General features: G+C 42.3%; 1 protein-coding gene across 4 annotated transcripts in view; it reads left to right on the forward strand.

Annotated features, from left to right (window-relative positions):
• prkcz (protein kinase C, zeta) overlaps nt 1-27,491 on the forward strand; it is a 394,504-nt gene that overhangs the window by 99,367 nt on the left and 267,646 nt on the right. For all 4 annotated transcript variants that reach the window (XM_059655617.1, XM_048561464.2, XM_059655615.1 and 1 more), the window contains exons 3-4: nt 3,945-4,034; nt 7,074-7,124. In XM_059655617.1, coding sequence (XP_059511600.1) covers nt 3,945-4,034; nt 7,074-7,124 — 141 coding nt within the window. The remainder of the gene's footprint in view (nt 1-3,944; nt 4,035-7,073; nt 7,125-27,491) is intronic.

Below are 27,491 nucleotides of genomic sequence, written 5' to 3' on the forward strand. Positions count from 1 at the left end.
AGCATTTCCGGTTTGTTTCGTACATCCTGATGAGTGGTGTGATCCTTTTAATCTTTTACTTATAAATTCTGTGTCGATTATTACCTTTCTCACTAATACCTGAAGGAAGAGTGAGGCATTGAAAGCTTGTGTTTTCAAATAAACGTTTGGAGTAGAACCTGGTGTTTTGTGATTTCTGATGTCCACCCCAGTCCAACACTGGCACCTCCACACCATGGCACTAAAGAGATACAATAGTGTGCAGATTGTATAAGTTGTGAATTCATATGACATTTTCCATTTCCTGTCTTAACTATGCTTTTCACAGTTGGTCTACTTCATAACGAAGGCATCATTAAACGCCACGTCTATACTACTAAAAATGAATGTTTTGGCTATTTTTCAAGGATCAACCTCTTTAAAGATCTAAGGGTCATCATTCTTAAATCTGAAACTCATGATACTCCTAAATTCCTTACTTTTGTTCTGATCCGTTTTACTCCAAGTCTGAGTACCATTTTAACCAGTCTATTCTACATGTGGTAGTCTAGCGCACTCTCCGTCCAACACTGCGCAATTTTTCAAAAAAGTCTTGAAAATCAGTGTTTTCACCACAGGGCTGAAACATCTTGTGACCAAACATTGCCCCTCTTGTTGATCTGTGTATCGATTATCATCTTCCGAATCCTCGAGTTCATGCTTGGTTTTGAAAACTTAATTGAAACTTTTTGGATAGTCCATTGTGTAGTGATACTTTGAATTGTACCTGAAACATCAATTGACTGCCCACTGAGTATTTCTGGGTTTTTTTTTGCTTATGCTAAATCCCAAATTCTCAGCACATTTCAAAGCCATTAATAACACTTGTTAGTTACAGCTGCTCTTGTACTGTTGTCTGCAACCTGGAGCTAGTTGGCCTTGCCAATTTGTTTACGTTGTCCTCAATTTTCTGCTGTCCTGCTGATTGTCCCCTTTCTGCGATGAACGCTGCTGGGAAGGAATGCTTTCCAAGAAACCTTTTTTTTTTGGGTGCTTCTGATATTTGTTTCAGTAGTTTATACATTTTGGCAAATTTAACTCCTTCAAAACCAGAAATCTGTCTAAACTTGATATCTTAACATAGTGCAATAACTTAAATATCAGCACAAATTAGGAATTTCCAAATGAAATTGTCTTGCGTACAACTTATTGACTTCCATTGTTTGGTCTTCTGCCATACTATGCTCAGTATTTCTAAATGTGGCAGAATCTCACCATGCTCATAAGGACTCATAGATTTTATTTTAAAAAATGTATCTAACTTAGCAACAATTATTCCAAACTTCCTCAGATATTCAGTCAGGCACCAATTCTGGTGAAGTTTGCTTCGTATCTGGCTTTTTGTTTTTTTTTGCTTGTGCAAAGTTGGTCAAAAAATTTACCTTATGAGAGTCCCTACTTAAATTAAGTTCTGTGTGCCATCATTACATTCTATACTGAAGTGATCATGTTATTTTTGAGAGAAAAGGCAAAATGTTTCACTGAGAGTGGCTACATTTAGAAAACATCTGCAATGTTGTACATTGGTACCATGCGTCATTGTAGATATTTTACGTTCATCTGAAAATATAATATCAGGAAAACTATTAGTTATCCGATTTTGTAGAAGCTGTCAGCTTATCCATGTTGTTGAATAGCATGCTTTGTAACCTGTTTTAGTCATTTTTACCAACAAAATCCTCTTTGCTGTCAATTCTGATCGAGACTTCGAGCTGAAATATTCAACTTTTTTTTAAAAAGTGCTTGGATGCTCACTGTACATTGACAGCTTTGATTTTTACTTTGGATTCTGAATCTTCCAGGTTTTCCAGACTAAGTTTTACAAATTTGTGACAATGCTTCACCAAAGTGACGTCAGAAGGATTGCAGTAGCTTGTTTCGATATTGAAGAGGAGATTTTGGATTTGTCAAGTTATCTGTCATTGAGTGGATTGGTGAACACAAATATATTGGAGTGGCAGTCAGTTAGATTCCATCTCCAACTTCACAAAGTTGACCATGTGCCAATCATGAGTCCTGAAAGTAAGACAGTGTAGTTTACCTTGCACTATGGAAACGACCATGTAAAAGAAAATTGTGATTCAAGAAAGGAAATGCTGAAAATGAAGTAAACACAGACAGGAAAACAGTCTCTAACCCTTTTTTGTCCCTGTCCAGAATGCTTATATGTATTGAGAGCCCAGTATAATTTCATTGTAATCTGTTCTGTTAAACATAATTTGGAGTTGCCAGATTACGGAAATACAGTCCTCATCAGCTCAATATAATATAGGTACTTTCTCCTACCAGTAGGATTTAGTATATTGTACAGGTGTGTAGTTTTGGATGCTAGATTTTTGGGTATATGTTTATGCACATAAATAAGTTGTACCACATTCCAGAGAAGACAGCTGGTTTTTGGGCAAGTAGTAGGAATAGTATCTAAATATATGCTGATCAGCCTGTTCAGAGATATTGTTGCACACCTCTGGAGCAGATGGGACTTGACCTTTTCAGGCCTAGAGATAGGGTTCTACTGTGCCTGTTATGCCTGGGCAATCTGCCATCCAAGCATCAAGTCCGCTTGGCTTCAGAGATCAGGCAAATTTGCATTTCCAGATCGGAACAGATGTTGTATCTATGTTTGTTTATTTTGCTTCACTATGGAGTTGCTAAGCTTGAAAACATGAGAATAGGTTGACATATAACTAAAATGCAACCTTTTGGATCTTATTAATTTGTGTAATTGGATGCCTGAGACTGCAAGCTTTTCAAGTTTTGCCAACCAACTATAGCTTGGGTTTTGGGTGAGGTTGTTAACTTGAACTCCAAGCTGGCTTGTTCTCGTTCATATGTTTCATCACCATGCTAGGTGACATCATCAGTGGAGCCTCTGATGAAGTGATGTTGTTCCACTCTGGAATTTATACTTTTTGGTCCGTTATGGTGAATAGTGTCTTTTGTGGTTTTGATCTGCATGGGTTTGTATAAGGGGTCTAATTCTATGTGCTTGTTGATATTGGTATCTGTGAATATCGGTACACTTGGACAACAAAGGCCATGAATTCACCTGGGACAAGATAGCTCGAGTAGCCCAAGCCAAATATAGACATGCATGGAAATTCCTAGAGGCATGGTTCTCCACCTGTAATGCAATCAACAAGCATGTAGAGTTGGACCCCATACAGATTAAAACCGGAAATGACACTACTCACCATAACGGACCAAACAGCATAAATTCCAAGGGGAGTAGAATAATATTGTTTCACCAGAGGATCCACTGGTGATGTCCCCTAACATGATGAAACATCTGAACGAGAACAAGCCAGCTCCGCGAGCAATTCAACATGGAACATAATTCTTATCTGATATGGCCGCATCTTAATTTTGGAATAATCAGCCAACAGTGGCTGATAGCATTTCTGATTAAATTAAATATGATGAACAACATCGTTGTGTATGTTATTGATATCCAGTGATATATTGGATAACTGAAAAGTAGGATGCATAACTGTTTTTTGATTTTTGTAACTGCTTTATTTCCTTTGTCACTGGGATGTTCACAAAGTAAAAGTGCACATGAAGTTCATGAGTTTTCTACTCCAATTAAGTGCATGCAGTTAAAACAAAACAATATCATCTGAGCCATATATGTGGTGAGTTATTAATTTCTGTAAGAAATAGAGACTTCCTTCTTGGACTAACCAAGGCTGCTCTTTTCAGGAGCTGGTTAAATTAGTACTTTTGAAGCAGTAAAAGCTGTTAAACATTGAATCCAGGATGGTTCGAAATATCCATGGAACAGAGAACCTTGCAATTCATGTCAGGTGTCATGCTGATTTTCTGGATTGTTGCTGCAGTGAAGAAAACCTTTGTCTGACAAACTGACATTGCTATATTTGCAGTTTGCAGGGGTTCTACTAATTTGACTCTGTTCTTGTTTGTAGGGGATCCTTGCACAGTTTCGTCTCACATGGAGCTGGAGGAAGCATTCCGTCTGTATAACCAGAATGGAGATTCAGGCCTCAATTTACATGGTTGGTGGTTGTCTGGAATTGATTTGGGATCTCTTTTTAAAAAAAATTGAAAGGTGGCAGAAGGTGATTGTGTGATTGATTCATGTTCTTCAGTGACTTGTGCTGGGGCCACAGCTATTACCATATGCATTCAGTAGTTTGAATAAAGAAATATAGAGATATATGCCAAGATAGATGTATTGACAAGACAGACAGCTTCTGTAGCTGGAAGCAGGAAATCACATGAACAATTAGATTCTGACTGTTGAATATTCTAAGGTCAAATAGGTATTGAGGTTAACTTTAAAACGTTTTTTCAATTTGAGCATTTATCAGATCATCAACAACCCTATTTTAATTCTTGTGTCAGTGTGCTGGCAGTGGGGCCATGTTGACCAGGATGCCATTTTTAGTTAGTGAATGGGTTGGGTGGAGCACTGTATGAGGGTGGTATTGTGATGTTGTGGCACCTTGAAAACTGTTTTTTCTTGTGCTTGTTTTGTTCTTCATCAGGCTGCTGAAATCTTTTCATGTCCGGGTCCACATTTCCAATTTTCTGTCACTTGGAAATGAAATGGTAAATGTAAAAAGTGCCAAGCAACAGAGCTGAAGAATAAAACTTTTTTTGGCCTCTTCTTAATTTCCATCCTTCCCCCACCCATGCATGTACGCCCCAAACTCATCTTTATTTCCCCTCCACTTGTACCGTCACTCCTCCTTTCCTTCCCACACACCCTATTCCTTCCACTCTCTCTCTCTCACCAATCCTCACCCATGAACCTAGTGAAAGTAAAACTAGGAGAGAAATATCCTCTCCGAAGAGCTCCTTTCAAATCTGTAAACCTGTATTACTGAGTCATTACCGAGATAAGGCTCCCTCAGTGAGCAGCATTCTGCTGTGGACCACCTGTTGAGCAGGCCCTGTCTGGAACATCTCAAAAACATCTCAAGTTTTAATAGAAGATGGTGTTCTGCAAAGCGATCCCCGAGCCTCCGCTTGGTTTCGCCAATGTAGAGGAAGCTACACCGGGTACAATGGATACAGTATACCACATCATACCACATCAGGTGGACCTCTGCTTAATACGCAAAGTCATCTTGGGGCCTGGGATAGGGGTGAGGGAGGTGGTGTGGGGGCAAGTGTAGCACTTCCTGCGGTTGCCGGGTGTGGTGGGGTTGGAGGGCAGTGTGGAGCGAACAAGGGGAGTCACGGAGAGAGCGGTCTCTCCAGAAAGCAGACAAGGGTGGGGATGGAAAATGTCTCGGGTGGTGGCGTCGGATTGTAGATGGCGGAAGTGTCGGAGGATGATGCGTTGTATCCGGAGGTTGGTGGGGTGGTGCGAGAGAACGAGGGGGAATCCTCTTTCCTCTTTGGGCGGTTGTGGCGGGGGCGGGGTGTGAGGCATGCGTAGCGGGAAAGGCGGTCAAGGGCGTTCTCGACCACTGAGGGAAAAGTTGTGGTCCTTGAAGAAGTTGGACATCTGGGAGGTGCGGGAATGGAATGCCTCATCGTGGGAGCAGATGCGGTGGAGGCGGAGGAATTGGGAATAGGGGATGGAATTTTTGCAGGAGGGTGGGTGGGAGGAGGTGTATTCTAGGTAGCTGTGGGAGTCGGTGGGCTTGAAATGTACATCAGTTACAAGCTGGTTACCTGAGATGGAGACTGAGGGGTCCAGGAAGGTGAGGGATGTGCTGGAGATGGCCCAGGTGAACTGAAGGTTAGGGTGGAACGTGTTGGTGAAGTGGGGAAACCAAGCGGAGGCTTGGGGACCCGCTTTGCAGAACACCGCCGCTCGGTTCGCAACAAACAACTGCACCTCCCAGTCATGAACCATTTCCACTCCCCCTCCCATTCTTTAGATGACATGTCCATCATGGGCCTCCTGCAGTGCCACAATGATGCCACCCGAAGGTTGCAGGAACAGCAACTCATATTCCGCTTGGGAACCCTGCAGCCCAATGGTATCAATGTGGACTTGACCAGCTTCAAAATCTCCGCTTCCCCCACCGCATCCTGAAACCAGTCCAGTTCGTCCCCTCCCCCACTACAACACACAACCAGCCCAGCCTGTCTCTGCTTCCCTAACCTGTTCTTCCTCTCACCCATCCCTTCCTCCCACCCCAAGCCGCACCTCCATCTCCTACCTACTAACCTCATCCCACCTCGTTGACCTGTCCGTCTTCCCTGGACTGACCTATCCCCTCCCTACCTCCCCACCTATACTCTCCTCTCCACCTATCTTCTTTTCTCTCCATCTTCTGTCCGCCTTCCCCTCTCTCGCTGTTTATTCCAGAACCCTCACCCCATTCCCCTCTGATGAAGGGTCTAGGCCCGAAACGTCAGCTTTGGTGCTCCTGAGATGCTGCTTGGCCTGCTGTGTTCATCCAGCTTCACACTTTATTATCTTGGATTCTCCAGCGTCTGCAGTTCCCACTATCTCTCATGTTTTAATAGTCTGCGGGCAAGAAGTGAAGTCAGTACAAGTGATTAAATCTTGAGTGTTTTCTTTTTTGGCTGGACTTAAAATACCCTGCAGTATTTTCATTTTGAACCAGGAAACTTTTCTCTTTCTCTCTCTCTCTCTCTCTCCCTCCGCCGCCGCCGCCCCCCCCCCCCCCCCCCCCCCCCCCACCGCGCGAGAAGTATCATATTTCTATACAGATGCCTTTATCCACTTAAGGCCAGGTACAGCAGGATACCTTCTCCCTCATACTGCGTTTGTCACACTTCTGAAATGCTTTGATGTACAGTTGACAGCATGCAGATATCAGAACTGACGCAGATCAAATAGCACATTTCACTTTACTTGCTGCGTGCCACAAACAAAGTAGTGTCCAGAATTTTATTGCAGCTATGAAATGAACGCATTCCGGATTTCATCTTGGCCTGTAATGATTCCGTAAAATAGTGTAAATTATTTTACCATTGATTTGAGGACTGGCCTCCAGTTCTAGGCAAACTGAAGTGAATAAAGATTTGTTTTAGTTTACTTTACAAAATCACAAGTTGGTTTGTTTTATGATTGCTTCTCTTAAACTTTTCCTCCTTCTCATTTTCAGTTTTTCCCAGCATTCCGGAAAAGCCAGGCATGCCCTGCCCTGGAGAGAATAGTAAGTATCATGTTTTTCTGACGGATAATGACTTTTTCTGACGTTAATTCTCTGTGACTGTTGGGCCAGTTGGAAATTTTTTGCCCCTTTGCAAAGTCGTGGTGGGCCATATCCTTGAACATCTGCCGTTTCTTTTCACAGTTCAGTACAATTTAATAGCTTGCTTGACAGCTAGAGGACAGTTAAGAATTGAGAATGTTGATTTGGGATAGAACTAATTAGGCCAGACTGGATGAAGGTTTTCCTTTCAGGACATTAGATCGGAAGGATTTTTTTTACAAGATCTGAGAAAATTGTGGTTGCTTTTATTAATGGAATTCAGATTTTTAAAATGATTCTAATTCTCCTAATAGGAATTGTACTTTGTTCTCTGGATTAATGGTGTACTGTGCTACCGTGAATGCTGCAGGATTATCTTGGTGCAAATTACATTGTAATATGTGTTTTAAGCATATTTCATTGGCCTGTTTCTGTGCTGTATGACTATCAAAGCTCAAGGTAATGTCACATCTTTTGCTCGAATTCTCTTGCTGCAGTGATCATTTCAAAACTGTCCTACATGATGTTTGTTCTGCCAACGGCTGAACTAATGCATAAGCAAATCTGGGGAGTTGGGTGCATCGTGAGTATCGTTCGTTTGTTTCATCTTTGGGTGTTTGGTTTAAATTTATCTTAAAACTATGGATCAAAAGTAACTCAGCCCAGTAATGGTTAACTCTTGAGTTGAGAGATAGTAGGAACTGCAGATGCTGGAGGATCTGAGATAACAAAGTGTAGAGCTGGATGAGCACAGCAGGCCAAGCAGCACCAGGGGAGCAAGAAAGCTGATGTTTTGGGCCTGACCCTTCGTCATTTTCTGAAATGTCAGCTTTCTTGCTCCCCTGGTGCTGCTTGGCCTGCTGTGCTCATCCAGCTATATACACCTTGTTAACTCTTAGTTAAAGTTAAATTGGTTTTGGTTATCCTTCTAGTGCATACAAGAGCCAAATATAAAATGTTGTGTAACCTTAATCTCAAATGGTTAATTTTAGTGGGATTTTATGACCTGATCACTATAGACAGAAAGTATCATTTGTGCTGCACTTTGAAGAGCTGCTCTGATGTTGAGTGAATAACTCTATCATTAATTTGAAGACGTTTTCATGATGAATACTTAATTCATGTGTACAAAAATAAAACTTGTTTGAGAGCTGTGCGCAGGGCTTCTGTATATAGTAAGGTACTGACTGACCTATTTGCAACACTTGAGCCTATGAGAATGGCATCTTCCTTTATTGGCTATGGTCCAGTATAGCTGGGTAATTAATTTGTCCCTTTCCAAATCATTGTCTCCAAACATTTTGTTCTTTTCCTGGGTATGCTTAAACCAAATTAGACATTCCCGGTTCATATTAATGCTGTCATGGGGCATGGGCAAAAATGCTGGCCAGCCCACAATGCTCCAACTCCTGTTGCGCTAGAGAAGGTGATGGTGAGTTGTGTTCTTGAATTGCTGCAGTCCATGCACTGTTGGTGAATCAACAATGTCCTTAGGGAGGATTTTGACCTAATGGCAGTAATGTAACTGCAATGGATTCCAAGTCAGGATGGTGGGTGGCTTTGAGGGGACCTCCATGTTGGTGGTCCCAAATATCTGTTGCCTTGTCCTTCTCGATGGAAGTGATTGTAGTTTTGGAAGGCGCAATTCTAGGACCTTTGAATTCTGCAATGCATCTTTGTAGATAATACACGCTGCTGCTACAGAGCACTGGTGGTGGAGGGAATGGAGGCTTGCCAATGTGGCACCAGTCAATTAGGTTGATTTTGTCCTGGACTGTGTCAGGCTTCTTGAATGTTGTTGGGATGGCGTTCATCAGTAATATTTGGAGTATTAAGTCATGTTCCTGACTTAAGCCTTATAAATGGTAGACGAGGTTTGGGGAGTCAGATGGTGACTTATTCCCTGCAGTACTCCTTGCCAATGGCATGTTGTTGTAGCCATTGTATTTATTTGTGTGCAGTTGAATCTCTCATCCATGGTAATTATCAGGATGTTCATTGTGGGAGGTTTGGTGATGGTAACAGCGTTGAATATCAAGGGGTGCTGTTTAGGTAGTCTTTTCTTAGAGATGGTCATAACTGGCATCTGTTTGGCACGAATGTTACTTGCCATTTGTCAGCCCCAGCCTGGATAATGTCCAGATCTTTGTGCGTTTTGAACATGGACTGCTTCAGTAACCAAGGAGTCGCAAGTGGATGCGGGGCGTTGTGCAATGTCCCTGCTTTGGACCTGTGACAGAAGCAAGGTCATTAAAGCAACTGAAGATGATTAAGCCTTGGACAGTAGTCTGAGGAACTCGTGCAGAGATGACTGACCTTCAAGAACCACAACCATTTTCCTATGTATCAGGTATGATTCCAGCGGACAGAATTTTACCCAATTCCCATTGAGTCCAGTTTTGCTCAGTCTCATTGCTGTCTTCAGTCAAATGTAGCCTTGATGTCAAAGGCTGTCACCCTCCCCCTCCTCTCGAGAGTTCTGCTTGTTTTTCCATGTTTGAGCCAAGGCTCTAAGGAGCTGAGTGGCCCTGGTGGAAACCAAACTGGGCCTTATTTGTTTTGGATCTGACATGATAATCCTGTCATTGCTGGAATGCTTCTACATCACTGCCTACAAAGCCTCTCTTTTTTTCAGCAAAACTGTCCCATCTATTTTATGCTCCAAGTATAAGCCAGACATTATCCCATAAGTACTTAGGAAAATTGTTGTTCTGTTTCTCTCTGGCCATATTCTGGGGCTAAACGATATCACTTGTTAGTTTGTGGGTTTTTTTCTTCCACCTATTCTAAATCCCAAATACTGGGCAAGCCCAGACACTGCTAACACTAGTACATCATGACTGCCATGCCACCAGTCCTCAGCCTTAATTCAGTTCCTCCATTCTGCTTATGCGTGTCATATCCACGTGACAGCTCCCAGTGCTGACCATGATGGCAGACCCAGTGTTCTCCTTTATAAAATTCAAATTGCCTAAAGATCTCCTTCATTTCTCTTCCTCTACACAAAGTGATGCTTGCTGATTAGTTGATCTGGTCTGACATCTTGCTTGTTGAACTGTGAAATTTTAAATCATCTTTTCTGTTTTTTTTTAATTCATTTATGTGATACAGGTGTCACCTGCTGGCCAGTATTGTCTTTTCCTGGTTTCCCTTGAGAAGGTTGGTGTGAGCTGCCTTCTTGAATCTCTGCTCTCACCTCAGAGTGGTTTTATCCTGAACTACCTTTGGTAATCTCAGTCGTGTAACTCCCTTTAAGTGCTCTGTGCATCTGTGGATCCTTGTGACTCTCCATGCTTCCTAGCAGAACTTTCTTCCCAAACCTCTTGTCTCTTTTTTCGTTGGAGATCCTTCTGACCTATCCATTAACAAGTTTCTCTTGGCTCATTATTAAATTTAATTCCTCACTTGATGCTGTTTCTTTTTCAACTACTTGGAAGCTCTGTGTAGGTTGTCTTTCTTTGAGTTATATATACAGGTATTATACTCCCATCATCTCAGTAATGTCATCTAGCTTCATCTGCAAGAGCAGGTTAATGGGTGTGACTTGTGAAGTAAACGTTACTTTGAAATAATTCTGAAACTCTTGTTTCGGACACCGTCCTAATGCAGTCTATTTCCTTTGAAACTGACCAGGGATTGCCCTTGCTTGCACTGGCTGATATCAAGCAGTCACTTCCTAAGAAAGAATAGAGCTATACTGAGCCTTTGTTTCCTCAAAGAAATCATGATTCCAGTGCAACTTTAAAGCATCTCTTTTGAACTTGTAAAAGAGCCTGCTGTATTGTCGAACTGATGGATGACAAAGTGGACTCATTGCAGTCTAAGGACATCTTTCATACTAGTGTGGTTGAATACATTGTTATGAACCTACTGGATATTGTTGCTGGATAAGTCTGATTCCAGACCAAAATCTGACCTGATAGCTTGTATTTATTATGCGAGACCTAAGGCTTAAAGAAGGGTCTCACTGAAATGCAAGCATGCCAACCTGCAGTTTCAAGTTTAACAATTTTTTTGAAAAGTAGATACCACAAGGGAAATGAAGATAAAACTATTTACATATAACACAAGTTTAACTTCAAAAGACATGATAAAAATACAATCCCATGAACATCCACTACAGTACTCTAATGCCAGAGAGAACCCCTTTTTCTGTTCCATGCTGGGTTTGTCATAGCTGTGGCTTGAATCCAAGTCGTGAAAATCTGACTACTTTGATTCATTATGTGAGAAAGTTGGACTTTCTCAGCTTCATATAACAGTTTTTAGGATTTTAACCAAATATTTCAGGTATGCAATTTTGAAGTTAGACTTCCTGCACGGAGGTAACCCCAACACTCGTAACCTATCTCTCTTTCTCAAAAGCAGTTGTTCTAGAGGTCTGTCTTCAAACAAGACATAAACATACAGTCAAACTGAAACAAATTCCCATTTTCCTCCAAATACACACACTCCCTCAGACTTTGCTTTTAAAAGTAACACTGACAACAGAATTTCCTAGAAGCTAATCATTAAATCTCTTTAGAGACACAGGATAACTGTGGTCATTAGTTCAGATTTAAAAGTCCAAAATAACTGCTATTATATCAAGTACAAAACACACACTTCCCATCACAACATTAACTTGGTATAATTTTGTATCCAGCTGAGCGTGTGCAAACATCTGAGACAGCAACTGCACCTTTAACAGAACCTTTGGTCTTTCCTTCAACATCATCAGACATTTTTATAGCAAATTAAGTGTTGCTGATGGAATTCCACTGGTAAGCAGTAGGCAGAGAGTGGTGATTTGAGGGTTGTTTTTTGGACTGGAGGCCTGTTAGCAGTGGTGTTAAGAAGAAAGAACAGTACAGCACAGGAACGGGCCGTTGGGCCTTCCAGGCCTGTGTCGATACATTTTTGCCCTTCCACTAAAATTGTCTTCACTGACAGGGTTCATAAGCCCCTCTTCCCTTCCTATTCACATGTTTGTCCAGGTGCTTTTTGAGTGCTGCTATTGTGTTTGCTTCCACCACCACCTCTGGCATTCCAGGCACTCACCACCTTTTATGTGGAGAAATTTTCCTTGCATACGTCATAAAACCACCCCCATCACTCCCAGCACCTTGAACCTGTCTCCCTAAGTAATTGATCCTGCCACCTGGGGGAGTAAAAGCTTGTACTTTCTGGTCTATCCATGCCATTTGCAATCTTAAACATGTCTCTCCTCACCCCCCCCCCCCCCCCCCCCGCCTCCCCCTCCGCTTCCCCCACCTATGTTCCAATGAAAACAAATCCAGCCTTTGGCCAAAATTGCGCATATCATGCAACATCCTGGTAAACCTTGTCTGTACTTCGCCCAAAACATCCGGTTTCCTCCCACAGTCCAAAAACGTGCAAATTAGGTGGATTGGCCATCCTAAATTGCCCATAGTGTTTAGGGATGTGTGGACTAGGTAGGTTATGGGGGATGGTTATGGGTGGGACGCTCTGAAGGTCAGTGTGGACTTGTTGAGCCAAAAGGCCTGTCTTACACTGTAGGGATTCTATGAAATTCTCTAATCCACATCCTTCTTGTAGTGTGGTGACCAAAACTCTCTGTAATATTCCAAATGTGGCCTAACTAAAGTTCTGTAAAGCTGCAGCATAACATGTCTGTCCTTCTTCTCAATATCCCATCCAATGAGGCCAAGTGTGCCATAGGACGTTTTTTAGTACCTTCTCTACCTGTGCTGCCACCTTCAGTGATCTATGGCACTGCACACAGACCTCACTGCATATCAATACTCCTCAGAGTTCTGCCATTCACGGTGTAATTTCTATCTGTACTTGACTTTACACAATGCATCACCTCACATTTGTCTGGATTAAACTCCATTTGCCATTTTTCTGCCCATGCCTCCAACTGATGACTGCTCTATCCGCTGACAATTCTCCTTACTGTCCGCAACTCCACTAACCTTTTTATATCATGTGCAAACTTAGTAATTACACCAGCCGCATTTTCCTCCAATTCATTTATGTATATCACAATCAGCAGAGGTCCCAGCGCTGATCCCTGAGGGAACACCACTAGTCACCACCCTCATTCAGAAAAGCATGTTTCCAGCAGTACCCACTGTCTCCTGTGAGAAAACCAATTCTATATCTATCTAGTCAGCCCACCCCAATGTCATGTGACCTCATCTTTTGTACCAGTCTGCCATGAAGGACCTTGTCAGAGGCGTTACTCAAGTCTGTGTAAACCACATCAACCACTTATCCCACAATGATCTTTGTCACCACCTCAAAAAACCCCAATCAAATTTAGCAAGGCACGTCTTCCCTCTGCCACCTATTCCCCCCGCTCCCACTGCTGTCTATGGCTAATAGTCTATTTTCCCAGAAATGCATATAGATCTTATTCTACAGCGATCGGTTCTGGGTCCCCTTTCGTTTTGTCATTTATACAAATGATTTGGATGAGAATATAGAAGGCAAGGTTACTAAGTTTGTGGTTGACACCAAAATAGACAATGAAGAGGATTTTCTCAGATTACAAAGGGATCTTGATCAAATGGGTCAATGCGTTCAAAAATGGCAGATGGAGGACAATCTGGGAGGTGTTGCATTTAGCTACAACAAAGAAATATACAATTAATGGTAGGGCTTTGGGTAGTCTTGTAGAGCAGAGGGACCTAGGGGTTGAGTTCCATAGTCCCAGCCTATCCGCCTTTTTTAAGAATTCAAACCACCCTTACCAGCAACAACTTGGTAAATGTCTTCAGAAGCCTCTCCAGCTTAATATCCTTTCTGTAACTGGACGACCATAACTAGATACAGTATTCCAGCAGAGGCCTTACCTGTGCCTGGCCCATATGAGAAAGAGGTGGACGTGGGCACAATTATAGATGCTTAAAAGACATTCAGATGCGTCCATGAATAGGAAAAGTTTGGAGGCATATGGGCCAGGCACAGGTAAGGCCTCTGCTGGAATACTGTATCTAGTTATGGTCGTCCAGTTACAGAAAGGGTGTTAAGCTGGAGAGGCTTCTGAAGACATTTACCAAGTTGTTGCTGGTAAGGGTAGTTTGAATTATAAAGAAAGGCTGGATAGGCTGGGACTTTGTTCTCTGGAACATAGGAGGTTGAGGAGTGACCTTAAGTTTATAATGAGAGGGCATAGATGGGGTTGACTGTAAGTGTCTTTTTCCCTCAGATGAGGGATTTCAAGACTAGGGGACGCATTTCTAAGGTGAGATTTTTAAAAAAGACATGAGGCAAATTTTGTTTTTACACACAGGATGATTCACATGTTAAATGAACTTCCTGAGAAAGAGGTGGATGTGGGCACAATTGTAGACGCTTAAAAGACATTCAGATGCGTCCATGAATAGGAAAAGTTTGGAGGCATATGGGCCAGGCACAGGCAGGTGGGACTAGTTTAGTTTGGGATTATGTTTGGCATGGACTGGTTGTCCAAAGGGTCTGTTGCCGTGTTGTATGATGATGACTTTCTCTGAATTTTTGCCAGTGTTTACAATTTTGAGCTAATTTCTTAATTTGACTTAAATTGCTTTCTTTTATGGAGCTATAATATTGGACAGTACTATGATTCAAGGATCCTATCTAGTGGTAAAGCCAGAATAAAGTGATATTGAAGCTGCTTTGGCTGCCTTGATAATAAATATTTGACTTGTGTTTAAGATAGCCTGGTTTCCAGTTTGCAGTTTTTTGGATTCAGTTGCAAAATGAGCCCCTCTAAATATGTTTATCTTGATGAGCTTGGGCTGTAAACACCTGTTAAACTTGCAAGTGTTTTATCTGTTTTCATTTTCCCTTCTTACACCTCCCACCCTCTTGGCACTGATTAAAATATGCCTTTTATTTCATTTTTGTGAAACTGAGTTCAGATCACTGTTCTACATGCAGACCTGTCTTAAGGCTATACAATTGGTGATTAACAGTGGTCGCATGGAAAAACTAAGATAGCTGGAAGTAGGTTGAGATTTTTGAGACTTGAAAACAGGAATGCAATGTGATACATGGAATGAAAGGTCTTCCTAAAGGCAAGATCACTAGTAAAATAACAATTACTGAGTACAGCCAAGCATATTTTGAAGAGAAAATAACGATCATTTTATTTTATATTATGGCAGAATGTTCTAACTATGTTATGCATGTTAACAATTTGATTTTCTTTTTTAAATCTTGACAAGTTGAGTGCTGCAATGTAATTTTCTGGTCCTGACCTTCTGATACTAAGATTGATTGATTATGCAACTTTGTGATTTATGCTGTTTTCAGATTGTCTTTACTTATATTTTTAGTGTAAAGGATTGTTCAGCTGAAACTGGCATGTTAAGATGAGTGGAACTAAAAACACACAATACTTGACTGATAATTCAAGGATGAAATGTATTGATGAAATCAATGCACTTTAAGCAGACTCTTTTCAAGGACTACATTGTGCTCAGTGGACAAAGTTTAACAGTATTCTAGCTGCAGTTTAATTTGCTGTATAAATGTTAACTCTTACATTTTTGTAAATGGAAAGAGAAGGAACTGATTAGCGGTTAAAATCACATGCCTCTGCCAGTCATCTAACCTCATCAGAAATCCCAGTACGGATTCCCTGGTTCTCAAATAGCCGCATAAAATGGGTTTAGAGGAGAGAGAGAGATAACAAGTTGTAGAGCTGGATGAACACAGCAGGCCAGCAGCATCAGAAGAGCAGGGAAACTGACATTTTGGGTCTGGACCCTTCTTCTAAATGCCAGAAATGTTTACTCCAACTTGAGGATGACTGTTGCAGGCGAATTTTCTTCAGGATCGTACTATTTTCTCTCATTGCCACTGAAATAACTGCACAGAGGCTGGCATCCTGTCACCAAGTCGCCCTTTATTTATATGTGCACAGTACAATGGACTCATTCCAGCCTGTCACACTGGTCACTTGAATGAGATGAAACTCTGACACTCCTGTTTGTCTCTGTCAGCCAGGCCTCCCTGATCCAGGTTAACAATCCCAATCAAGGATCTCTTAGTCGATGGTTACTCGTTGAGGATAAGAATAGTTATATAGTGAGAATTGACCCTATTCACGAGAACGGATTCCGCATCTTGTTCGGCTGGATATGAAGAATAGTGAAAGTAATTTCCAAGCCTCCTAAAGGGAAGAGATAATAGAGGCTTGCAAGAAAGTGACCACAAGTAATTTTAAGCATGCAAATTTGATGAATGATCACATCAGAGGTAGTTTGACAGTATTCTGGACAATTTCTGACAGTTGTATTTTCTTCGTTCCAGGGATACTTTATTGTATACCTGGCAATGTGTAATGTGGCAGGATTGATTAATTACCTTTTTATAGTAAATGAACTTCTAGGCAACGGTGATCATAACATGATACAATGCCCCATTTTGTTTAAGAGTACGAAGACTTTACCTATCTTTACTTGAATTTAAGATATCGAAAACAAGAGTTGGTTAAAGTGAACTTAACTTATTTTCGAAGTTAAGGACATGGGGCACATGCCACAAGAAAGTGTTGTATTACTCTCAGTTTAAAAAAAAGTTGTGAAAGGAAGTCTGACAAGGAATTGCCGTCTGTGGCTAACTTATCAAGGGTATATCAATTTAGAAGAGAGCATACTGTATTGTGAAAATTCGAAGATTGGACAGATTATTGAGACTAATAAAGAATGCCAAAGATAAAATTACATTGGAAGAATGGCTCATGGTAACCATGATCCATTGGCAATTCTTAGGAAAATCCATCTGGATTTACTAATGTCCTTGAGGGAAGGAAACTGCCATCCTTCCCTGGTCTGGTTGTCCTGTGACTCCAGACACACAGCAATGTGAGCAAATTTGCCCTCTGAGCAAATAAGGATAAGCAATAAATGCTGTTTAGCCAGTGATGTCTTCATCCCATGAATAAATATTTTTTTAAAAAGCATTGCTGTGAGTATATCAAAAGCAAATGAGGAAATTGTTGGTCCACCTAGAAAGTAAACCTGAGAATTTAGTGGGAAACCGAAGAATGCAGAAGGCAGTGAACTTGTATTTTGTATCTATTTTCATGAGAGAAGAGATCAAATACTGTTGGAATTTATTTAAAAATCCTGAGGTAAAAGGAAGGCTACACTTAAAACAATTGCAATTGCTGTGAAAAAGGACCAGTAAAAGATCCCTAAATCGGATGGCATTTATTCTCATATTAAAAGTGGCTGCAGAGATAATTGATGCATTCGTTGTGATTTTCTGAATTTGCAAAGATTATGGGAGGTTACTGGTAGGATGTGACATGGCCATTGTAACCACTCTATTTGAGAAAAGAGAGAAACATAGTATGGGAAACTGTAGACCAGCTAGCCTAACACTTTTTTTCACAAGGAAGTTGTCCAATTCATTAGTAACTGGCAACTGCGGGACATTTAGAAAGCCATAATACAATTAGAGTTCATGTAGTTTTAGTAATGAAAATAGTGTTTACCTAATTTATTACAGTTCTTTGAGGCAGCCAGAAGCTAAGTAGACACTCAATATGGGGAAGCTGTCACTGTGGTTTATTTAGATTTCCAAAAGGCACTTAAGTGACTGCATTTAGCAACTTCACTAAATAGGAGCTCATTGTGTATGGTTGTAACATTTGGTTGGACAGAAGATTTGGTTAATGAGCAGGAAGCAGAGAGGAGGGATAAATGGTTGATTTTTGTCTTGGCAAAATGTTGTCAGTGCTGTGATCCCAACAGTTTAACTTTGCTTGATTTCACATAGGGGCCTGTATGTGTTTTAGCCTTGCCCTATGAGGAGCAATTAAGGACTCTGCGTCTGTGTTGTATGGAATTTAGAAGGGTGCAAGGGAGGAGGGAGAATCTCATGTAAATTTACAGAATACTAGAGAGTGAATGTGGACAAGACTTCAGGGTGAAAGAACGACCCTTCAGGACAAAGATGAGAAGTTTCTTCAGCCAGAGATTCGTGATGCTGTGAAACTCATTGCCACTTTGGAGACCACATTATTGAGTGAATTTAAGACAGACAGTTTCAGGATTAGTAAGGGGATCGAACAGTATGGACAGAAGGTAGGAGAATGTGTTTGAGAAATGTATCAGCCAGCATTGGATGGCACAATGGATGAGATGGGCTGAATAGCTTAATTCTGCTCCTATATCTTAGGGTCTTGTGATGACTAAATTTACTGATTACACAGATAGCAGAACAAGTAGCCATGAGGGGCCAGAAAGGCATTTTGATACATTAAGTATTACGATGTGAAGACAAACAGTTGAATCAAATCAGCTTAAAGTGGGGAGCTGGATGAACACTGCAGGCCAAGCAGCATCTTAGGAGCACAAAAACTGACGTTTCGGGCCTAGACCCTCCATCAGAAAAGGAGGATGGGGAGACAATTCTGAAATAGATAGGGAGAGAAGGGGAGGCGGACCGAAAAGGGATAGAGGAGAAGATAGGTGGGGAGGTAGGGAGGGGATAGGTCACGGATGTGAGTTTGCTCGCTGAGCTGGAAGGTTGGTTTTCAGACGTTTCGTCACCATCCTAGGTAACGTCATCAGTGAGCCTCCGACGATCACTGATGATGTTACCTAGAATGGTGATGAAACGTCTGAAAACAAACCTTCCAGCTCAGCGAGCAAACTCACGTCCAGAACCTCAACCTGAGCTACAAATCTTCTCAACTCGCTAGGGGATAGGTCAGTCCGGGGAGGATGGACGGGTCAAGGGGGCGGGATGAGATTAGTAGGTGGGAAATGGAGGTGCGGCTTGAGGTGAGAGGAGGGGATAGTGGAGAGGAAGAATGGGTTAGGGAGGCGGAGACAAGCTGGGCTGGTTTTGGGATGCAGTGGGGGGAGGGGTGATTTTGAAGCTTGTGAAATCCACTTTGATACCATTGGGCTGCAGGGTTCCCAAGCGGAATATGAGTTGCTCTTGCTACAACCTACGGGTGGCATCGTTATGGCACTGCAGGAGGCCCAGGATGGACATCGCATTGAAGGAATGGGAGGCGGAGTTAAAATGGTTTGCAACTGGGAGGTGCAGTTGTTTATTGCGAACCGAGCGTAGGTGTTCTGCAAAGTGGTCCCCAGCCTCCGCTTGGTTTCCCCAATGTAGAGGAAGCCACAATGGGTACAGTGGTTGCAGTATATCACATTGATGGATGTGCAGGTGAACATCTGCTTGATGTGGAAAGTCGTCTTGCGGCCTGGGATCGGGGTGAGGGAGGTGGTGTGGGGGCAGGTGTAGCACTTCCTGCAGTTGCAGGGCAAAGTGCCAGGTGTGGCGGGGTTGGAGGAGAGTGTGGAGCGGTCAAGGGAGTCACGACACAGTGGTCGCTCTGGAAGGCAGACAAGGGTGGAGATGGAAAAATGTCTTTAGTCATGGGGTCGAAGTGTAGATGGCGGAAGTTTCGGAGAATGATGCGTTGTCTCCCGAGGTTGGTGGGGTGGTATGTGAGCACTAGGGGGATTCTCTTTTGGCGGTTATTATAGGGGCGGGGTATGAGGAATGAGTTGTGGGAAATGCGGGAGACACGGTCGAGGTCGTTCTCAACCACCACGGGGTGGGGGATGATGCCGTCCTTGAAGAAGGCGGATATATGGGATGTGCGGGAGTGGTATGCCTCATCGTGGGAGCAGATGTTGCGGTGGCGAAGAAATTGGGAATAGGGGATGGAATTTTTGCAGGAAGGTGGGTGGGAGGAGGTGTATTCTATGTAGCATGGTGGGTGGTGTATTCTAGGTAGCACAGGGGTAGCATGTGGCTCATTGGTTAGCACTGCAGCCTCAGCGCCAGGGACCTGGGTTCGATTCCAGCCTTGGGTAACTGTCTGTGCGGTGTTTGCACATTCTCCCCGTGTCTGTGTGGGTTTCCTCCGGGTGCTCTGGTTTCCCCCCACAGTCCAAAGATGTGCAGGCTAGGTGGATCCGCCATGCTAAATTGCCCGTAGTAATCGGGTGTGTGAGTTATAGGGGGCTGGGTCTGAAGGGAAGCGGGCGGTATCCAAGGAGCGGGCGGTGTGGACTTGTTGGGCCGAAGGGCCTGTTTCCACTGTAGGGAATCTAATCTAGCTGTGGGAGTTGGACTTGAAGTGAACATTGTCTCCATCTCAGGCAGCCACCAAGAAACCAGAGGTCCAGGAAGGTGAGGGATGTGTTGATCCACATCAATCAGATGTTCACCTGCACATCTGCCAGTGTGGCATACTGCATCCACTTTCCCCGTTGTGGCTTCTGCTACATTGGGGAAACCAAGCGGAGGCTTTGGGATCACTTTGCAGAGCATCTATGCTCAGTTCGTATTAAACAGCTGCACCTCCCAGTCATGAACCATTTCAACTCCCCCCTCCCATTCCTTTGACATGTCCGTCTGAGCCTTCTGCAGTGCCATAATGATGCCACCCGTAGGTTGCAGGAAGAGCAACTCATATTCTGCTTGGGAACTCTGCAGCCAGATGGTATCAAAGTGGAGTTCACAAGCTTCAAAATCCACCCCCCACCCCCAACACTGCATCCCAAAATCAGCCCAGCTCGGCTCCGCCTCCCTAACCTGTTCATCCTCTCACCTATCCCCTCCTCCCACCTCAAGCCGCACCTCCAATTCCTACCTACTAACCTCATCCCACCCCCTTGACCTGTCCGTCCGTCCGTCCTCCTCAGACTGACCTATCGCCTCCCCTACCTCTCCACCTATACTCTCCTCTCCACCTATCTTCTCCTCTATCCATCTTCGGTCTGCCTCTCCCTGCTTATTTCAGAATCCTCTGCCCATCCTCCGCCCATCCTCCTTCTCTGATGAAGGTTCTAGGCCTGAAACGTCAGCTTTTGTGCTCCTGAGATGCTGCTGGGCCTACTGTGTTCATCCAGCTCCACACTTTGTTATCTCGGATTCTCCAGCATCTGCAGTTCCCATTATCTCTAATCAAATCAGCTTCCCTACTCTATATTTGTAATACAAAGCTTTCAGTTCTACTGTAAGTCCTCAGCACTGACTCCAGTGGTTCCTGATGATACCTTTTGAATAACCAGTGCTAGACATTGTAAATAATCAATTTTTTTTAGGTTTGTATCTTAAAACAAAAGAATCGGAAATTTATTCACAAGTGAGTAACTTCAGTTGAGCAAAATTAATCAACAAAGTTGTTTAATTAATGTCTGTGATTTAAACCCAGGAAGCTTTGTTTTCAGCCCCATTCGCACAAAACACAGACAAAAACAGTTGAGGGATAGATTTTAAAAAATAAAAATAATAAAATTTAGCCAGATTACTCAAGCGATTTACATGATTTGATTTTCCATGGGCACACTTGAATATTTCTTGATTTTTCTGAAGATAATCAATCATCGACCAATGCCACCTTTTTCATTTCACTGTGAGGAAGTTTCAGTAGTACTTTTAGTTTCTACTTTCTGAACCTCCATTAGATGATAAGGGGAGGTGTTAGGCATGGAGTTTTCCAGTTTTCATGCTGTAGAATTAATAGTCAAACTCCTCTCAGAAATAGACCCAAAACAAATTCAAACTCTGGCCCCTCTCTACCGGATGATTTGCCTCCCAATGAGGCCCTGTTAACCTGCCACTTCTTTGAGTTTAAGGTTTTTTAAGTCATTGCATCTATAGAACTCTTTGGTCAAGAACTAACCTGCAATTAACTTGTAGGCCTGACTGTCTAACAAACAACAGTTTATCCTTACAAGATAATCCATTTACTGCAGGCATCAGTCAATGGAGCACTTCTAATGCAGTTATAGCCTCTCTTTTGAAAGATGACCAACTGTGTTGTTTCACAAATGATTTTACAAAAGAACATATGTAATTACATTTGAAGTGCTTTGCTTGACTGATTGCTGAAATGAATGGGTTGTTTCATTAGGGTAGGTTGGGACTTTGAGTTTCAGAAAATGAGATTTGAGCTTATTGATAAATGTCAGATCCTAAGAGGAATTGATAGTGTAGTTGGTGAGAGGTTTCTTCTGCTGGGAAAGACTCAAAGTAAGGGACGTGGTTTAAAAGTAGTTTTCCTTCTGATTGAGATTAGGAGAAGTTGTTTTTCTCAGAGCATTGTAAATGTCTGAAAGTCTCTTCTCCAAAGAGCAATGTTGGGTGGGCAGGTAAGACTAATTTAGGCCTCTATCAGATCAACTATTCTTTTATTGAACGGCGGAGCAGGCTCAAGGCGGTGAATAATCTCATGCAGTGCTGATTCTTGTGTTCCCGTTCTTATAAAGTTGTAAACTAAGGGTAAACAAATACTAAATGGTGCTGATTTGCTTGAGTAAGAGTGAAGTTGACGAGAATCTGACCCCACAACCAAAGGGCTAGTTCCATCCCCATCCCCATCCCTATCTGCCTTTCGCAGGGACCGTTCTCTCTGTGACTCCCTCGCCCCATCCAGACTCCCCACTAGCTCCACCACAGCCAACATCTTTCCATGCCATCACAGTAACTGCTACACATGTCCTGATAATGCCCCCTCCCCACCCCAACCTCCATTCAAGGCCCAAAACAAACCTTTTGATATCAGACGGGTTCCCCTGTATATCCGTCACCTTGGTCTACTGTATCTGCTGCTCCAGCTGTGGCCTTCTCTACGTTGGTGAGACTAAGAATAGACTCAGACCACTTCATAGAGCATCTGCACTCTGTACGCGACAAATGCCAACACCTTCCAGTCACCAACCATTTTAACTCCCCTCTCCCACTCCCTGGGCAACATATCCACCCTGGGCCACCTCCTAGTGTCACAATAACACCATCCACAAACTGGAGGATCAAGACCTCATTCTGCTTCAGGGGTCCACAGCCTGATGCCATAAACATAGAATTCACCGGTTTTAAAACCTCCCCACCCCTGGCCTCATCCAATGTCCAACCTTTCCTCTTATCCCTGCCTCCTTTACCTGACACAACGTGTCCATATTCTCTCCCACCTATCTGCCCCACCCATCCCGCAGACCAGTCCCCACCTGTACTCCCTTATCGCCATCCCACCTACTTTGCCCAGTCCCACCCCTCCTCTCTTTTTGTTTCCCAGCTCCCTTCCCCTTCCCCATTTCTGAAGAACGGTCCCAAACCCACATATCAACTTTCCTGCTGCTTGGCCTGCTGTGTATTTCTAGCTCCACACTGCAGTTTTTCCTATCTGAAGAACTATTGTTGTCCACTTTATTTATTAAATGTCACACATAAATAACTCTCATTTGAAATCCCAGCAAAGTTTTTATTTGGGGCTCAGGGATTTAGAAACTAATAGTAAAAATTTGTTGGAAATGCCAGAAGGTAGAGATCAACTATGATTTGATTGCTTAATGGATTAGACTTGGGAAACTGAATGACCTACTTCTGAAGGCATATCATGAACATAAAACACAAGAATGGTTCAACTGTATTCCTTGTTAATACTTCAGACAGTTCTTTTATTTTACCCAACCTTTGCTGTGGAAGAATGGATCATATTGGAAACTTACTGACCACTCTTAGTTGTCCTGCGGTATGTTGTTTGAATGGAGTTTTATATAGATTAAATTTAATATATTACTGAACCAGTTTAATTGTTATAACAATTCAGATTTTATTGTTATCTATCTTATATGGACCACAAAGTGTTAGACTCTATAACTAGAGGAATGTTGAACATTAAGTTTGTCTTACCAGATTGTTCAGTGCCGTGTTCTATTAATATAATGGTTTCAGATCAGAATTTCTAGCCTACAATTCTATCTTTGCAGCTTTGCACATCCAGCCATATTTTTGTTCTTACCAGTGTGCAGGCGTATCTCTCCACTAGACACTGGAATAACATTTTGCACAGCTGGCTATGTAATTCATCAACATTATGTTGCCTATCTAAATTTCATGTTTAAAAATGTTAGTCGATGAAATATTGAATTTCCTGGAATTTGAGACTTAAGTTGCACATTCTCATTTCACAACTTTTTCTGCTTTTTCTGATTTAGAGCCTAGGCCCGAAACGTCAGCTTTTGTGTTCCTAAGATGCTGCTTGGCCTGCTGTGTTCATCCAGCTCCACACTTTATCTCTCATTTAACAACTCATCTCTTTAGACTGGATTTGTTTGGTTTCCTGGGTGTCCATTGCAATAAAACAAAATCAAGTGACAATGGCAACCTGCTGTTAAATTTGTAATGTAGTGTGACTTCATGCTATGCAAAAAGAAGAAAAAAAATCTGGTACACTCCTTGTACTGATGTGTTTGATTATGTAGGTGGACCTCTGAGGTCAGCAATAATTTCCCAAGCTGTGACCTCTGCTCATGTGTAAGTGTTCTAGTAAGAAGTTGGACACAGTCCAGCTCAATCTTCCATTTCACAGCCATACCACTGCCTACAGCCGAACAGTAAACAGAGGTTAAGTTACTAAAATCTGGCCTGATCTTGCATTGATTCCCGAAGAACTGACATCAGTTGTTGACTGCTCTTAAACCTTCATTTTATTTATTGTCACATGTACCAAAATACAATGAAAAGCTTTCTTTTGAGTGGTACAGGCAGATTACAGTAAGTGAAGGATGTACAGATCAAAAAGACTTGAACAAAGGCATACAGGTTATATTTCACAGGGCATGTGCGAGGCGTAATCGATGTTAGCATGATCAGTGTCATTTGAGGCATTCCTCAGTCTGATAGTTGGGAAGAAGCTGTTCCTGAACCTGCTCTGTGCATGTGTTCAGTCTTGTGTATCTTCTGCCTGATCGGAGAGGTTATAGGGTCTTCGATGTTGTCAGCCCTTTCACGGCAGCAAGCTGTGTAAGTCCATGGTTGGAAGGTTGGCTTCCATGATGGTCTGCACTGTGCCCACTACCCTCTGTTTCTTAGAGTCCTGGGCAGAGCAGTTGCATATCAGAGCATTATGCACCCTGACAGTATAATTCAATATATATATGTAGAAGTTGATAAGGGACCTTGTGGAGATGGCAAATTTCCTGAGCTGCCTGAGGAAGAAGAGGCGTTGTTTGTTCCTCCTTGACTGTTGAATCTATGTGGGAAGCCCAGGACAGTGGTCAGTTATCGTCACTCTGAGGAACTTGATGCTCTTCATCCTCTGTTTCTATTCTGTTGATGTAGATGTGGGCGTGTTCTCCTCCTTTCATTTTGAAGTCAATGATCAGTTCTTTAGTTTTGCTAACGTTGAGACACGGATTGTTTTCATTGCACCACGTCACCCTCTGTCTCCCTTCTGTAGTTAGACTCGTAGTTGTTAGATATCCATCCTGCTATGGTGGTGTCGTCATCTAGCTTGTAGATGGCATTCATTTGGAATTTGACAAAAGTCCAAACCTGGCTTGGATGCTTATCTTGACCGAATGGCTAACTCCTGGTGCGTGCTGTGGAAAAATAATTGTTCTTAAGTGTAGATGGCTGAGTAAACTGAAACAGCTTTTATCTGTTTTTCATAGTTGTGATATGTACAGTTTTGCTTTGTAGTCCAGAAAAACCATCAGATATGATTGGATCGCACAATGGTAAATTTTACACTTCATGCTCACAGCTTCCTGTGGATAATTTCATCCGTTTATTCAACCATAATCTAGAGAATCATTGACTTTTTCAGGTTGCAAATCAAAGTTTTCTTAAATAAATTGGCATACTTTGTGCCAGATTGTATGATATGATCTGTTCATATATCTGCATGGAAAATTAGAAATATAATCAAACACATCAGTGCAAGGAGTGGCGTTAGAAAATTCCTGTCAAATGCAAGACTGCTGACGTGTAAGGAGTGCTAAATGATGGCTGACATGAATTGACTGACTGTCTTTGCCAAAAGAAAAAAGTGTGCTTCTTTAGGAAAGAGCAGTTTGTAATGTGGTTGTTTTGACATGTACTTCATATAACCTTCAGAACTTCTTGATAGTAGATATATTTTATCGATCTTTGGTGTAGGTTGCATGTTAGCTAATTCTGTGGCGCATACTGTTTTTCACCAAAGATACAGCACAATTTAAGAACATAAGAACTAGGAGCAGGAATAGGCCTTCGAGCCAGCTCCGCCATTTAATAAGATCATAGCTGATCTATGCGTGGACTGAGATCCACTTACCCACGCTCTCACTGTATCCCTTAATTTGTTTATTGTTCAAAAAAAATCTACCTTAGCTTTAAAAACATTTACTGAAGTAGTGTCAATTAGTTCACTGGGCAAGGAATTCCATAGATTAACAACCCTCTAGGTGAAGAAGTTACTTCTCAGTTCAGTCCTAAATCTGCTCCCTCCAATCTTGAGGCTATGCCCTCTTGTCCTAGCTTCACCTGCCAGTGGAAACATACTCTCTACTTCGATCTTGTCTATTCCCTTCATAATTTTATAAGTTTCTATAAGACCTCGCCTCAAACTTTTGAATTCTAATGCATATAATTCCAATCTACTCAGTCTGTCCTCATAAGCCAACCCCCTCAACTCCTGAATCAACCTAGTGAACCTCCCCTGCACCCCCTAGAGTGCGAGTACATCCGTTTTCAAGTAAGGACAGTACTCCAGGTGTGGCCTCACCAACACCTTGTTCAGCTGCAACATAACTTCTCTGCTTTTAAACTCGATCCCTTTAGCAATGAAAGACCAAATTCCATTTGCCTTCCTAATTACTTGTACCTGCAGACCAACCTTCTGTGATTCCTGCACAAGGACACTCGGGTCCCTGTGCATAGCAGCATGCTGCAACTTTTTACCGTTCAAATAATAATCCTTTTTACTATTACTCCTACCAAAGTGTATGACTGCACATTTATTTACGTTGTATTCCACCTGCCAGACCTTTGCCCACTCACTCAATGTATCTATGTTCCTCTGCAAAGTTTCACAGTCCTCTGCACACTTTTTGCTCTGCCATTCATCTTAGTGTCATCTGTAACCTTTGACATCCTACATGTGGTCCACAACTCCAGATCATCTATATGAATTGTACATAATTGTGGTCCTAACACCGATCCTGGAGGCACACCACTGGTCACTGATTTGCCAGCCAGAATAACACTTAGTTATCCCCACTCTTTGCTTCCTGTTAGTCAACCAATCCTCTATCCATGCTAATACTTTATTTGTAATGCCATGCATCCTTATCTTATGCAGCAGCCTCTTTTGTGTGGCACCTTGTTGAAGGCCTTTTGGAAATCTAGATACACCACATCCACTGGGTCCCCATTATCAACCTTGCTCATAATGTCTTCATAGAATTCTAAAAGATTGATCAAGCATGACCTGCCCTTCATGAACCCATGCTGCTTCTGTCCCACGGGACAATTTATATGGCGATGCCTTGCTATTTCTTCCTTGATAATAGACTCCAGTATCTTCCCCACTACAGGGGTTAAGCTAACCGGTCTATAATTCCCCAT

This window comes from Stegostoma tigrinum, chromosome 28 (genome assembly GCF_030684315.1).
Source record: "Stegostoma tigrinum isolate sSteTig4 chromosome 28, sSteTig4.hap1, whole genome shotgun sequence".
Taxonomy (NCBI): Eukaryota; Metazoa; Chordata; class Chondrichthyes; order Orectolobiformes; family Stegostomatidae; genus Stegostoma; species Stegostoma tigrinum.